Raw genomic sequence first — 15,666 nt, 5'->3', positions numbered from 1 at the left:
TTGGGATAACATTGCTTTGCTTCACATTTATGTTGGGGCCCCAAGAAGGACTGCTTAGTGAAGCACTGTAAAAACAAGCTCTACTTCTAAGTAACTTAAACAACAAAAGGAGGTCAAAATGGTAAAGGCTCATGAGGATGAGCTAGTAGAATAGTTATTTTTGTCTTTTTGTTTAATATTTTGAGATAAAGGTGTCACTATGTAGCCCAGGCTGGCCTTGATCTCACATTCTTCCTGCCTCAGCCTTATGAATGCTAGGATTGTAAGTGTACACCAACTAGTTATTTAGCCTTGACGAATTACAAACTCAGGGAAAAATGAGGGATGAATTTACATAATGCAAAAGATTGATTTGAAGTGAGGAGGAAGAAAGCTGGAAGGATTTAGTTGCTTAGGGTTGGAGGCTTGGCTCCATTGGCAGAGTACTGGCCAATGAGTAAAAGTGTCAGCTACTGAGTTCGAGTCCTGGTCTTAGAGAATAAAAAGGACTTGGGATGCTGCTCTTTTATAATGAAGTTTTCAGTTCAATGTAAGGATGAACTGTCTTAATAATCAGAACTAAACAACTGTGTTCCAAGAGCAACAATACTACAACAAAATGAAAAGTAAAATATTTACATTTAAGTGGCTTATAGACCAGAGGAGGTTTACGGAATAACAGACACATAAACAATGGTTTCCAGTGTTAAGCTCTGAACAGAAATGTGTGTATGTAATAGGCTAGAAGAGATGAGTGTGATCTATAGGGATGAGAACAGGTTCTTGAATGTAGTTGAACTGGCTTGAGAAACATTAGTTAAGAACTGGCCAGTACGGGGCCAGGCTTATAATTCCAGCTAATTGGGAGGAGACAGGGATAACTGAGGTTTAAAACCAACCTAGATAAGAAGTTAGAAAAACCTCATCTCAACAAAAACAAGCTGGGTGTGGTTCGTACCTACAATTCTACCTACAGTTGAGGGATAGGTAGGGCTATCCCTGTATGTAGTTTCTGGTCTGAGGTCAGCCTGGGCAAAGAGTGTGAAACTCTATCTGAAAGCAGAAAGGGCTGAGTGCTGGAGATATGGCTCAAGTAGGAGAGTACTTGTCTAGCAAGCATGAAAGCTGAGTTCAAGTCTCAGGGCACACACACTAAAGAAAGAAAACAGGTAAAAGGAATTAATCAGTGAAGTGAACTGTGTGGTAGGAGCTCTACACAGTGGGAGCTGCATCCACTTGCACAAAACTCAAAACAGTAGATTCCAGGGAATAACAGAGGTGACAGAAGATGTAACTGGTGAGGATCAGAAGACAGAATGTGTGGGTGCTGAGAACCTCAGAGGGAAGTAAGCAGGGCAAGGACAGAATTCTCAAGATGTGTCTGAGATGAGCTGAGAGAGACTGAGAGACAGTGAAACTGAATTGTTGCACCTGAGCAGACAGATGAGGTGAGGCAGACTGGATCCAGTAGATGCAGGGACATTATTAACCCCATTCTGCTTTCACAACTCAAAACAATCTTGTAACCAGACAACCACAGCACCTATATCTACATTTAAAAAGCCCTCATTATGGGCTGGGGATATGGCCTAGTGGCAAGAGTGCTTGCCTCGTATACATGAAGCCCTGGGTTCCATTCCTCAGCACCACGTATATAGAAAATGGCCAGAAGTGGCGCTGTGGCTCAAGTGGCAGAGTAATAGCCTTGAGCAAGAAGCCAGGGTCAGTGCTCAGGCCCTGAGTCCAAGGCCCAGGACTGGCCAAAAAAAAAAAAAAAAAAGCCCTCATTATTTCAGAATGAAATCTACTTGCGTTTGCTTTTGATTTATATAAAACCAATTCATGGTTGTTTCCTAGGGAGAAAGGCAATAGATAGTTGCAGGCCCTAGACAGATGGTGGATTAAGATAAAAATAAACTTTTAAGTATGCTAGATTTTTCACCATGTACCTTTTTATGTTTCCTACTTTTCAATTATATAAACATATCACTTAATATTAAATGTGTATTTTTATACACCTAGATGCATTTACCTGTATGTGTTTCCACATTCTTGAGCACAAGGTTCTGTTTGCCCCGAGGAAAAGGAGATACCACTTTAGGATCTTGTCTCTTTATAACATTTTTCTCTTGGTCAACCCTTCTGGAAGACTTATTGATGACTGCCAAATTCCCACTGTCACAGGCAGATTGTGTTGGTCTTTCATTAAGATTATCCTTTGGAATGGGAGTCATGTGTTTGGATCCTGCATTTGTATGTCGTTGACCCTCCTGTTTTGGTGGATTCCTGCCTGGTCTTGGCCTGGCCCCCTCTACTTCCCAAGGAGGCCTCTTCTGGGGGTATCTTCTCTGCTCATTTCGTTTGGCCCCATACCCATCCAATACTCCCTTTCTACTGGATATATCTGAAGAGTCAGAATGAGAAACTCCCACAGGTTTTGTATTTTCAGGTCCAGCATCCTCAGGTTTTGGAGTCACTCTATGACCCCACTCACATTTGAGTTTCCCCTTGACTTTTGGTCCTCTACCATAGCCGTACACAAATTGTGCTGCTTTTTTGGGCTTTGCTCCCCTGGGATCTGCGCTGACAACTTCCTTTTCATTTTCAGAGGGGCTATGCTCTCTGGGGTTTGTCCCACTCTCAGATCTGGCCACACTTTCTAAGCTAGCTGTGTCTGAGTACTGATCAGCAAGCCCCTGTGCTTTCTTGACTTTCATATGGTGCTTTTCATTCCTCGATTTTTGCCAAGGTTGATTCTGAAGACCATGATTCTTGAGTGATTTATTTAAAGAAGAATGGAAAAACACCTGCTGACTCTTAGGTTTGCTTCCAGAAGGATAATTGTGCTGATGAACAGCAGAGATGTCATCATAAGGGACTTGCCTGGAGAGATGACAGGGAGGTGATGAACTATGATTTCTTCTGCCAATCCTATTAGAGTCTAGTCGTCTTTGAGTCCCATAACTTAGACCAGAATTTTTTCTCTCCTGAGGAATGAACTCAGCAGCATCTGTATTGAATTTAAAAGTACCTAGGACATAAGAAATAGACTTTCAGTAAGGAATTTACTGTGTTATCCATGAAATCCACAAGATAAAGACATGTCTACAAATTATTTTTCTAAAGACACTGTAAAAAACAGACTTAGTAAAAAGTGTTTCTTGTGAATATGATGGGTTCAAGGCACTTGGGGAGGATTGATAATCTCATGTTGAACAGTCACATCAATATGTGCCACACATTATTATAAGGACTTTATATTTTAACTCATTTAGTCTTTACATTTCTAATGAGAAATGGCACAAAGAGAGTAAGTTGCTCAAGGCCATAGAGGTATTCCAAGACAGACTCAGAATCCTTAGAATATGTGGCTTTTACACTCACTACACTGGCAGAGGCAGAGCAGTGGATACCATAGAAATATAATGAAGAACTGAACAAGATCATAGAAGTCTCAGAGTAATATCTCATTTAATTCAGGATTTTTCCTGAATACTTTCAAACAGGCAGAGTTCTGGGGGTAAAGTGCTGGACCTCAAACAAGAGCAAGGCTGGGAGGCTTGGAATATGGCCTAGGGGTAGAGTGCTTGCCTTGAGCAAAAAGAAGCCAGGGACAGTGCTCAGGCCCTGAGTTCAAGCCCCAGGACTGGCAAAAAAAAAAAAAAAAGACTGGCCACTAGTGGCTCATGCCCATAATTCCAGCCACTCAGTGGTTGAGATCTAAGGATCAGGGTTCGAAGCTAGCCAGGGAAGGAAAGCCTGTGAGACTCTTATCTCCAATTAACCAAAAAGGTGCAAGTGGTTCTATGGCTCAAGTGGCACAGTGCTAACATTGAGAAAGGAAAAGAGCTCAAGGACAGTGTCCAGAACCCAAGTTCAAGGCCAGGACGGGCACCAGGAAAAAAAAAAAAAAAAGGAGTAAAGGGATTAGATAAATTCAGAAAGTGGCCAAGGTGTTCTGGAAACATGAGACAATTTAAATGAGAATGGGTAAATGGTGCAGTTCTCTCCTTTAAGAAGCAAGGCTGCGGGGCTGGGGATATAGCCTAGTGGCAAGAGTGCCTGCCTCGGATACACGAGGCCCTAGGTTCGATTCCCCAGCACCACATATACAGAAAATGGCCAGAAGCGGCGCTGTGGCTCAGGTGGCAGAGTGCTAGCCTTGAGCGGGAAGAAGCCAGGGACAGTGCTCAGGCCCTGAGTCCAAGGCCCAGGACTGGCCAAAAAAAAAAAAAAAAAAAAAAAGAAGCAAGGCTGCATTGATGAAAGTGAACTATACAACTCATGGGTAGAGATGGGAGGGAGGGACTGGGAGAAATTGAGGGAACAGAAACATTGTATGAAAGGAGATGCACTCATTACCTGACTCATATAATTGTAATCCCTGATAATAACAAGTAAATTAATTTAAAAACAAAGAAGCAAGGCTGGAGAGAGGGACAGAGTCAGTGAACTTGTCCAGATTAATCTGGGAAATATGCAAAAAGGGTGTTTCATGTTGAACAGTAATGAACTGATCCAGATAGGGATGCAATTAATCAGTTTATATTCCACTAGAAGAGATAGCAGGCAAAGTCCTCAGAAAGGTTCACTTTAAAAGACACGAAGAAGGGAAAAGGGACACACAAGTCAGACAAAGTGGGTCATGGCAAAGATAAGACACTCCTTTCGTTATTTAAAAAGGAAGTTACTCAGTAAATAGGATGTCTCCTCACTAAAGCACAGATATTAATATAAGTGGGTCCAGAGATCCAAGATAACAAGCAGGTGACTCACATATGAACAGATGAACAGAGTAGAATAAAAGAAGTCCAACTGGTAGTTTATAAAGTCCTGAGAAAGGGTGGCATTGGAGAGTCTTCCAATGAAAAGGCACTCCTGGACTAGACAGCCTTTAGTTTAAGGATCTTAAATGGAAGGCTTGAGGGTGTCTCGGTTTGAGATGATATTAAGTTAACAATATTGAATAGGAATTACATCAAAAACATGAAAGGAAGTGGAAGTCTCAGATAAAGGGATGGAGAAAATGCATTAGAGTGGAGGTAATATAACCTGAGGCACAACTCCTGAGGCCAATATTTGTGACTCAAAGCTATCCCTCAACTAACGCTTCAAGCAGTGAAGTTCACAGAAATGAGTTAGGAGCTGGAATAGTGATGGATAATAGGATCAGTAGGATTGAAATTTGAAGCCAGCAGGGGCAAAAAGTGAGACCGCTTTATTTCAACAAAGAAGGCATGCTGGTACCTGCCTGTAATTTCAGTCACAAGGGGAAAGGCAAAAGGACTGCAGTATGAGGCCAGCCTCAGGCAAAAGCAAGACTTTATAGAAAAATAAAAGCAAAAAGACAAGGAACACAGCTCAAATGATCACACATTTGCCTAGCAAGTGAAGGTCCAGTTCAAAATCCTATTAAAGGGCTGGGAATGTGGCTTAGCAGTTGAGTGCTTGCCTAGCACGCATGAAGCCCTGGGTTTGATTCCTCAGCACCACATAAACAGAAAAAGCCAGAAATGACAGCTGTGGCTCAAGTGGTAGACAGTACTAGACTTGAGCAAAAGGAAGCCAGGGACAGTGCTCAGGCCCTGAGTTCAAGCCCCAGGACTGGCAAAAAAACAAAACCAAACAAGAAAAACTCTGCCCTAAAATGAGTGCTGGATGCCTGTAACTCCAGCATTCAAGAGGTACAGTCAGGAGGATTAAAAGTTTAATCTGGGCAAGAACCTATCTCCCTCCCCCCCCCCTCAAAGAAAAGCATCAGAAGTGAGTGTGAGGATAGGAAATCATTTTAAAGATTCTGGGGGGGGGGGGCGCTGGGGATATGGCCTAGTGGCAAGAGTGCCTGCCTCGGATACACGAGGCCCTGGGTTCGATTCCCCAGCACCACATATACAGAAAACGGCCAGAAGCGGTGCTGTGGCTCAAGTGGCAGAGTGCTAGCCTTGAGTGGGAAGAAGCCAGGGACAGTGCTCAGGCCCTGAGTCCAAGGCCCAGGACTGGCAAAAAAAAAAAAAAAGATTCTGGGGGAAGGACGAGATGGAAAAAATAAACACCAACCTAAAACTTTTTCCAAGGCCTGGGAATGTGGCTTAGCAGTAGAGTGTTTGCCTAGCATTCATGAAGCCCTGGGTTTGACTCCTCAGCACCCCATACACAGAAAAAAGCCAGAAGTGGCACCGTGGCTCAAAGTGATAGCACTGTGAGGAAAAAAAAAAAAAAAAAGCCCAGGGACGGTGCCCAGGCCCAAGTTCAAGTACCAGGACTGGCAAAACAAACAAAACACAAAAAAACTTTTCCAACACCCAAGATGACCTAATACTTATCACAGGACTTATGGTACATAAATAATGTATGTTTCCCAACTTGTAAAACTTGAGATCTATGCTAATACATTTTACCTGCCACCCAGCACATAAATACACAGTCTTATTTGAGTCCTAATGTTCAGTATTAAAACGATTTAAAACAATAAATGTTTTCATGGTGCAAGTTGCTATGCTTGCTGATTTTTAGAAAAGTGTGAGTGATAAAAATCAAATCAATGTGGTAGATTGTCATAAATATGTTTTTTGTTTTTTTTTTGCCAGTCCTGGGGCTTGAACTCAGGGCCAGAGCACTGTCTTTGTTTTTGCTGGAGGCTAGCACTCTACCACTTGAACCACAGCGCCACTTCTGGCATTTTCTGTATATGTGGTGCTGGGGAACCTCAAACCCAGGGCTTCATGTGTATAAGGTGAGCACACTTTACCATTAGGCCATATTCCCAGCAATAAATATCTTTTTAAAGTGAAAAATAAAAATAATATTGCTGGCACTAAAACGAGTGTTTCTTAAAAACATGTAGCTTATTTTTATACTTGGGTAAGGTTGCACTAAGACAGTAATGCAAAATGTTTCTTTTTTGGTCACCATCCAAGTTTGGAGAACATGGATCGTCCCTCCATCCTGAAGGAAAATTGAAATGGATGTTATAAGTTAAACCAGGCTCTCTACACAAAGTTAACCATTACGGAACAGGTAAAAAAAAAAAAAAAAAAAGGTACAGGGCAGAAGCCTTTACAGGAACGAACTTATTTACTCTCGACTGACAGATGAGGAAAGTGAGACTCGATCACGCAGTCTGCGGCAGGCTGAGATTCCTGTCACTAGCGTTCCGCTCCCGCGCGCGCGCCGCCACACACACCAAGCACAGGGCACCAACTCAGCGGACTCGAAAGGCCGCTACGGTCACGACGATTCGGCCGACGCCCGCCCGTCGGAGATCGGGGTAACGCTGTCCTCGGAAGGCCCGGTGACCCCTGTGGGGCGAGGCTAGGACACCCACATCGCCTCGCTGGGCGCGGGAACGAGCCCTCTTTCCCCAGAAACCCAGCTGCTTGGGCTTCACCACCCACGAGAAGATGGTGGAGGACCTCGGTACGCGCCAGACGCGTGGCTTGGCCCTTCAGAGCCACGATCCACAACTCCGGCATGCGCCACTCTCGCGAGACATATGGCCGAAGCCATATCTTCATCCCTGACCAAACTGCCGCTTCCTGAGAGGGGACCAGCCCCGTGAGGGCCAAGACAGTACCTGAGACTGGAGGCGCCTCCGCCATCCCGTGCCGCAGCACCTAAAACCAGCTCTGCAGCCAAGCGAGCGCTGTCACCCGGTCACGTGCCCCGGACTTCCGGCACCGAGAAAAAAAAATTCGCATCTGCGCGCGGAGGCACCCACCCACGGAGGGTGCGCGGCCCGAATCCACTGTGCGGCGCCTTACTGACGTCATGGACACGCGCCAGGCGCCGGACGGAAGGAGAGGACAAATGGTCGAAGTGGCAGGAAGTAGCCAGTAACTCCAGGAGTTAGGGAGGAGTTGCGTAACTGTGGGTATCTTTTTTTTTTTTTTTTTTTTTTTTTTTTTGTGGATCGGTTGTGGGGCTTGAAGAGCCTAGGCGTTGTCCACTTGAGCCACAGCGCCACTTTCGGCTATTTCTGTTTATGTGGTACTGAGGAATCAAACCCAGGGCTTCATTTATGCTACAACTGTTACTCAGCCACATTCCCAGCCACCTACTTCCGATCTTTGAGTGGTTAATTGGAGATAAGAGTCTCACCGGGACTTTCCTGCCCGGGCCGGCTTTGAACTGCGATCCTCTCAGATCTCAGTTTCCTGAGGAGCTAGGATTACAGGCGTGAGCCACTGGCCCTTGGCTGGTGTGTGTGTGTGTGTTGGTGTTTTGGAGATGCCCTTTTGCCCTATGAGTGTGTGTTGGTGGTGATGTTTTGGAAATGCCCTTTTGCCCTTCGAGTAGCCAACCTAAGCCTGTCAGCTGGGACATAACCTTAAAAAGTCAAAAGTAAATTTGAAGACCGAGGCCGGTGGCTCACGCCTTTTTATCCTAGCTTTCCAGGAGGCTAAGATCTGAGGATTTGAGTTTGAAGCTGGCCCTGGGAAGGGAAATCTGTGAGACTCTTAACTCCCATTAATCACCAAAAAGCTCAAATGGAACTCCTAGAAAAGTCAGAAAATGACAAATCACATATTAGCAATGGTCAATAATGATAAATAGGTTGAGGTAATTTTGAGTTACCAATAAATGTTGGCAGGCGGGGTACTGGAGTATCATTGCCAGTCTTGTGCAGTTGTGCCACTTGAGCCACACCCCAATCTATTACTAGTTTTTGTGTGCATGTGAGGATGGAAGGGCTTCAACCCAGGGCTTTTTTTCCATTCAAAGCTGGTGCTTTACCACTGTATCATCTGACCTGCACCACCACATCTGGCTTTTTGGTAGTAGACTGATTATAAGAGTCTCAGATTTGTCTGTTCAGGCTGGGTCCAACTGAAATCCTAAGATCTCAGCCTCCTGGGTAGCTAGGATTACAGGTGTGAGTGGTGTCTGGCTATTACTAATAATTTTTAAGAATAAAAGTTTAATGTATGGAGGTACGTTTTATGTTGTTTACCAATAAAGTTGAATAAAAGACTTATAATAACTAACAAATGGGCAAGTTGGTTGTAGTACATATATGTAGCAATTGTCAAGAAAACAAAGAAAAATGGAAGAGGAGGTCTGGAAAGGTGGCTCAAGTGTAGAGAATGCTTGCCTGGCTAGCATGCACAAGGCTCCAGAACCAATTCTATCTAGAAAAATAAATAATTACAGAAAGATTTCACTAATGGGAATGTTTTTGAGAGTGATTTACTATGCAGCCTAGAATTTTTTAAAATGTCTTTTGTTTTTGTTTCAGTTATGGGGCTTGGATTCTTTCTGAGCTTTTTTTTTTCTCAAGTGTAGTGCTCTACCACTTTGAGCCACAGTGCCACTTCCGGGTTTCTGGTGGCTAATTGAAGAGGCTCACAGAGCTGGGCGTTGGTGGCTTACACCTGTAATCCTACCTACTCAGGAGGCTGAGATATGAGGATTGAGGTTCAAAACCAGCCCAGGTGAGAAAGTCCGTGAGACTCTCATCTCCAATTAACCACCAGAAAACCAGAAGTGGCACTGTGGCTCAAAGTGATACAGCATCAGCCTTGAGCTGAAGAGCTCAAGGACAGTGCCCAGGCCCAGAGTTCAAGCCCCATGACCAATAAAAATAATAATAAAAAAAAGTCTCACAGACTTTCCTGCCCAGGCTGGCTTTGAACAGTGATCTTCAGATTTCAGCCTCCTGAGTAGCTAGGATTACAAGTGTGACCCACCAGCCACCAGCCCCAGCTAGAAAGTAAGATTTTAAAATAAGGTTTTCATTTAGCTTTGGCTTTGCATGTCATTTCCAGAAATTTAAAAATATATAGCCAATTGCCCTATTCTATCTCTCTGATAGGGTGAGGCAAAATGTATGCATTAGAGACACCTGCAGAATATTTTATTTTCATTATTTTTGTGTGTATTGGTGCTTGAACTCAAGGACTCACACTTGCTAGCTAAATGGTCTACCACATGAGCCACACCACTGGCCCTCTTTGCTTTGCTTACTTATTTTTATCATCGTTTTTATTCTTTTTTGGTCATATTAGGGTTTGGACTCAAGGGCTTTATACTGGCTATTGCTTGAGCTCTTGTCCTGTGTTTGTGGTATCTTTGTGCTTTACCACATGAGCCATAGCTTCATTTCTAGCTTTTTGGTGTTTAACTTGAGATTACAATCTCAGATTTGTCTGCCTAGGCTGGTTTTTGAACCAAGATCCTCAGACCTCAGCCTGCAGAGTAGCTTGGATTATAAGTGAGAGACACTATTTCTGGCTTGGGGCCTGGGTGTCCTGAGCTCTTTTGCTCAAGGCTAGCACTCTTATCAGGTTGAGCCACAGCACCACTTCTGGCTTTTTTCTGAGTAGTTTATTGGAGATATGCCTTATGGGCTTTCTTACCAGGCTGGCTTTGGATCATGATCCTTAGATCTCAGCCTTCTGAGTAGCTAGCATTACAGGTGTGCGCCACTAGTGCTGTGCTTGCTCTTTCATTAATACCACTATCCTACTGAGTTTAAATTGATGTGGAAGTTTTAGGTGAAAGTGCTATTAAAATTATATCCATTTGAAAAATATTTATTGAGTATAAATAAAGTCCTATACATTAAATATCAAGAAATATTCATTATTGATTACAAGTCAAGCTGTAATACTGAGGAAACTACAGAACCAAAATATCCACTCATGACACATTAGTGTTAATTCCATTATTCCAATATTGAACACAATAATGAGTTGTTCACAAATCACAAGACACAACAAATCCTATCAAAAAGCCATCACTTTAACCTCTAATACAAGAGAAATTGGTTTTGAATCATGATTTGAATAGTCTCAATAATGTCATCTTTATCTCATCAATACCAAGTCACACTGAGACTAAGAGTTACACTACCATAGAATGGTGTGTGTGTATGTATGTGTGTGTGTGTGTGTGTGTGTTTATGTGCTGGTACTAAGGGCTTGAACTCAGGAACTTGTGCACTTGCTTACTTCGTTGTTCAAGGCTGGCATTAAAGCACCTGAGCCACAGCTCTACTTTTAGCTTTTTGTTGGCTAATTGGAGGTCAGAGTCTCATCATACACTTTTCATAGACTCCTGTCTGGTCTGGCTTTGAATAGTGATCCTAAGATCTCAGCCTCTTGAGTAGATAAGTTTACGGGAGTGAGTACCAACACCCAGCTAACACTGTCATTGAATTTAAGAGTCTAATATCCATGGTTTTATTTCAAGTTATTATTAATGAGTGAAAACCAATTATATAAAGTTGAAGTTACTTGTAAGTTAGTATTCTCTAGGAGAAAAAGAATCACATTTTAGTACAAAGAAAGCTTTCCCCAAGTAATAAGTTTCTTAACGGAAAAAAAATGAGTAGGAGCAATGTAATTAACCTTTCTTTTAAAAGAAAGCAAAGAAACCTAAATTGGTTTTAGCAAATTTGGAAATATTTCCTAATTCCAGAATATGTATTTATTTTACATGATGTACTTGGATGATGCAAGTCTATGAGGCAGGGATCTGTGGCAATCCAAATTCATCCACCAGGACTCCATCCTGTGAAAAGTAATCAAGGTTTAGTGTCAATCTTAATTTTTTTTAAAGGATTATATTTAGTAATAAAAATTATTTTCCAAGTGTTTAATTGATCCAAACCAAATTTTCACGTAAGACAATAGTAATGAGCTGAAGAGTAATGAGTGAAGATCACCTACCCCAAGCTAAAGGGGAGAAAGAAGCACAAGATAAACACTTGCAGAAAATAGCTATAAGGGTCCTGAGAAATGACATATTCCATCATTTGCTCCCCACATTTTTTTTTTTTTTGCCAGTCCTGGGGCTTGGACTCAGGGCCTGAGCACTGTCCCTAGCTTCTTTTTGCCCAAGGATAGCACTCTACGACTTGAGCCACAGGCCGCTTCTGGCTTTTTTCTATATATGTTGTGCTGAGGAATCGAACCCAGGGCTTCATGTATGCAAGGCAAGCACTCTACCACTAGGTGACATTCCCAGACTGCTCCCCACATTTTTTAGGAGGGAAATTTTGATATTCTTAAAGTAGACATGAATTTCTAATTTGCTTAAAATTAGAGCTAAGAGTAGCTTCTACTCAAAATTCTGTCATTTATAATGTATATTTAATGTACATATGAGGATGTAAGGAAAGACTAGGGCTATAAATGTCCAGTGACAATAGAGAAAAAAATAAATTATACTAGGAGCTAAGGTGAAGCACATGAAATTCTGTAGGCAATAAAATACTCTTAAAGGGGCTGGGGATACAGCCTAGTGGCAAGAGCACTTGCCTCATATAAATGAAGCCCTGGGTTCGATTCTCCAGCACCACGTATACAGAAAATGGCCAGAAGTGGCGCTGTGACTCAAGTGGCAGAGTGCTAGCCTTGAGCAAAAAGAAGCCAGGGACAGTGCTCAGGCCCTGAGTCCAAGGCCCAGGACTGGCAAAAAAAAAAAAAAAAAAAAAATATATATATATATATATATATATATATACTCTTAAAGAGTATTGGGGCTGGCAATGTGGCTTAGTGATAGAGTGCTTGCCTACATGCATGAAGCCCTGGGTTCCATTCCTCAGTGCCATATAAACAGAAAAAGCTGGAAGTGGCACTGTGGCTCAAGTGGTAGAGTGCTAGCCTTCAGCAAAATAAGCTCAGGTACAGTGCCCAGGCCCTGAGTTCAAGCCCCAAGACTGGCAAAAAGTAAATAAGTAAAATAAAAATAAAGACAACTATGTACATTTGGACAGGGTTTGAAGTATGCAAAATCCTTTACATACCAGCCTCTAAGTTACTCTATGTGATTATGTGAGATACTTGTAAATTACCTTCAATTTATATTTGCAAGGAATAAGAAACCTCTAAATAGCTAATCTGTCACAATTAATGCCAGAAATACTATTTCTTACTTTGTTAAATTAGAATCTTTCAGAGTATGTTTTATATTTAATTTATTAACTGGTATTAAAAAATCATTCAAGAGGTTAAAGGCATGGCTCAGTTAATAGAGCACTAGCCAGTGAGTGAAAGCACCAGGTACTGAGTTCTTATCTTAGCCTCAGACCAAAAGAAAAAAAAAATCATTCAAGGCTAGGTGTTGGTCGCTCATGCTCATAATCCTAGCTACTCAGGAGGTAGAAACTGGGAAGATCATGGTTCCAGGTCTGCCTGGGCATAACCTTAAAGACTCATTCTCAATCAATAGCTATGAAATGGTGTGTGCCTGTCATCTTGGCTAAATGGGAAATGTAAATAGGTGAATCTTGGTCCAGCCCACCACTCCCACAACATACACAAATCCACTCAGTAATTATTTACTGTGTCTAGAAAGTGGGGATTTCTTTAATATGGTATTTAAAAGCCAGGTATGGTGTAATCTTGGCTATTTGGGAGGCCAAGATAGGGCATAATGTGAGTCCAGGAGTTCAAAGCCGGCCTCTGCAAGACTATCTCAAAAACAAATTCATTACTGCCACCCAGCCAAGACTTATGCATGTGTTGCACTGTTGATGACTTCTTAGGAAATGGTAAAAATCAATAAATGATTTCCAGTGCTAACTCACAAGAGTGATTTTGTAGATTATACAAATAGATATTGTACAGACATTCCTATCAAGTTCCAATGGCTCAGACCTATAATCCTAGCTACTCAGGAGGTTGAGATCTGTGGCTCAAAGCTAGCCTGAGCAGACAAATCTTAGAGTTTAAAAAAATTTTTTTTTTGGTGCTGGTCCTGGGGCTTGAACTCAGAGCCTGAGTGCTGTCCTTCAGCTTCTTCTTCTCCTCGCCCCCCTCCCCCCAACCAGGCTAGCTTGAGCTCTACTTCAAGCTTTTTTGGTGGTGTACTGGAGTTAAGAATCTAATAGGCTTTCCTACCCAGGCTAGCTTCAAAGCATGATCCTCAGATCTTAGCCGCCTGAGTAGCTAGAATTATAAGCATGAGCCACCAGCACCCAGTCAAATGGGGCTTTTCAGAATTCCCAAAATAGGGCTGGGGAGATAGCCTAGTGGCAAGAGTGCCTGCCTCGGATACACGAGGCCCTAGGTTCGATTCCCCAGCACCACATATACAGAAAAACGGCCAGAAGCGGCGCTGTGGCTCAAGTGGCGGAGTGCTAGCCTTGAGCGGGAAGAAGCCAGGGACAGTGCTCAGGTCCTGAGTCCAAGGCCCAGGACTGGCCAAAAAAAAAAAAAAAAAAACAGAATTCCCAAAATAATAACCCAAATAAAAACCTTATCTTGTTCTTACTTAAGAGTACCTTTTCCTTACCGTTTTTTTAAGGTCCAAGACTGGGCCTAGAACTTAGTACCTGCTGCTTTTGCTCATTAGCTAGCATCCTACGAACTGAGCAGTGCCTCCAATCCCAAGAATACCTGTTAAAGCACTTGAGAGACTGAGGTAGAAGGCATGAGTCTGGGTCCAGCCTGGGTTGCACAGACACAACTATCTCAAGGGGGAAAACAATGGACTCTCAGTCTGGTGGATATTAACTCTTCCCACATTTCAGAATAGAATAAACTCAGGTAAAAATAAGCAGAAGAATGTTCACCTTGTTTTTTGTGTCAGTGGGAACACCTTCTGGAATTGCAGGTGCAGATGCTGCTTCGTCCAAGTAAGAGCTATCTTCATCAGCCAGAAGCTCATCACCCAATGCATCCAACTCTGAAATTAACATATACATCATTTCAACAATGTAAGTGAAGAAACTGGCACCTAGTTTTAAAAGGTTAGCCTAAAATTTAAGTACAAAGGGAAATAGATTATTAACTTCTATTTTAAAAGATGATTATATAAAATCTACAGAAAATAAAAATAAAACAAACAAATGAACCAATTCCCCAGAGGTTTTATAGGTTCCTAGTTTTGAGAAGACAATTCAACTGGGTAATTCTGATTATAATAAATGTCTCTCATTCACTGATGGACTTAAAATAAAGCAGTGAAAGGAGGCATGAGATTGTTGGATATTATGTAATAATTACATGAAATTTAGGCTGTAAGAGTAACTCTGCTAAGTGAGGTGGAGGTAAATAAGAGGAATAATAACATCAGGTAGAGATGCATTAGAGGAAACTCAAGACAAAGTTTTTAAAAAATGAATAGGAAGACTGGGAATATAGCTTACTGGTAGAGTGCTTGCCTGGCATGCTTGAAGCCCTGGGTTCAATTCCTCAGTACCACATAAACGGAAAAAGCCGAAAGTGGCACTGTGGCTCAAGTGGTAGAATGCTAGCCTTGAGCAAAAGGAAGCCAGGGACAGTGCTCAGGCCCTGAGTCCAAGCCCCAGGACTGGCAATAAACAACAAAACAAAAAATGACTAAAGAAAAGGTTCTAGGTAAAATTATAATTGGAAGAACAGGGAAGTAGGCTAGAGAAAGGAGGAGGAATGGGAAGAGGGAGAGAAAAAGGCAGAGGAAGGGAGAGGAACAGAGGATAGCAAGGGAGGGAGGGAGTACTAACATAAAACAAGCATTGCTTAATAGAAAATCCAGTGTGGAGATGTGGGTCCTCTATGCACCTAGTTACTCATGATAGAAACTAACAAATATCCTTGGCATATTTATTTTCATATTTTCATATCCAATCAATCATCAAATCTCATCCATTCTATCTGTCCATTTCTCTCTCTTGTCCTTTCAGACCATAGTAATAGCTTCTAAATTCTCTCTCTAGTGTGAGGTATATCTCAAATGGTAGAGCATCCACCTAGTAAG

General features: G+C 42.3%; 2 protein-coding genes across 3 annotated transcripts in view; both read right to left on the bottom strand.

Annotated features, from left to right (window-relative positions):
• The window catches only part of Nfx1 (nuclear transcription factor, X-box binding 1), a 57,455-nt gene extending 49,758 nt beyond the window's left edge, over nt 1-7,697 (bottom strand). For both annotated transcript variants that reach the window (XM_048363008.1, XM_048363087.1), the window contains exons 1-2: nt 7,553-7,697; nt 2,012-3,010 (exon numbers count right to left, since the gene is read on the bottom strand). In XM_048363008.1, coding sequence (XP_048218965.1) covers nt 2,012-3,010; nt 7,553-7,577 — 1,024 coding nt within the window. In that variant the 5' untranslated portion in view covers nt 7,578-7,697. The remainder of the gene's footprint in view (nt 1-2,011; nt 3,011-7,552) is intronic.
• Nucleotides 7,698-11,130: 3,433 nt separating this feature from the next.
• The window catches only part of Chmp5 (charged multivesicular body protein 5), a 15,474-nt gene continuing 10,938 nt past the window's right edge, over nt 11,131-15,666 (bottom strand). The window contains exons 7-8 of the mRNA XM_048362950.1: nt 14,501-14,613; nt 11,131-11,490 (exon numbers count right to left, since the gene is read on the bottom strand). Coding sequence (XP_048218907.1) covers nt 11,440-11,490; nt 14,501-14,613 — 164 coding nt within the window. The 3' untranslated portion in view covers nt 11,131-11,439. The remainder of the gene's footprint in view (nt 11,491-14,500; nt 14,614-15,666) is intronic.

This window comes from Perognathus longimembris, chromosome 1, assembly GCF_023159225.1.
Source record: "Perognathus longimembris pacificus isolate PPM17 chromosome 1, ASM2315922v1, whole genome shotgun sequence".
NCBI lineage: Eukaryota > Metazoa > Chordata > Mammalia > Rodentia > Heteromyidae > Perognathus > Perognathus longimembris.
Note: the sequence above shows the minus strand (reverse complement) of the source record. Positions and strands in the feature narration are given on the sequence as shown.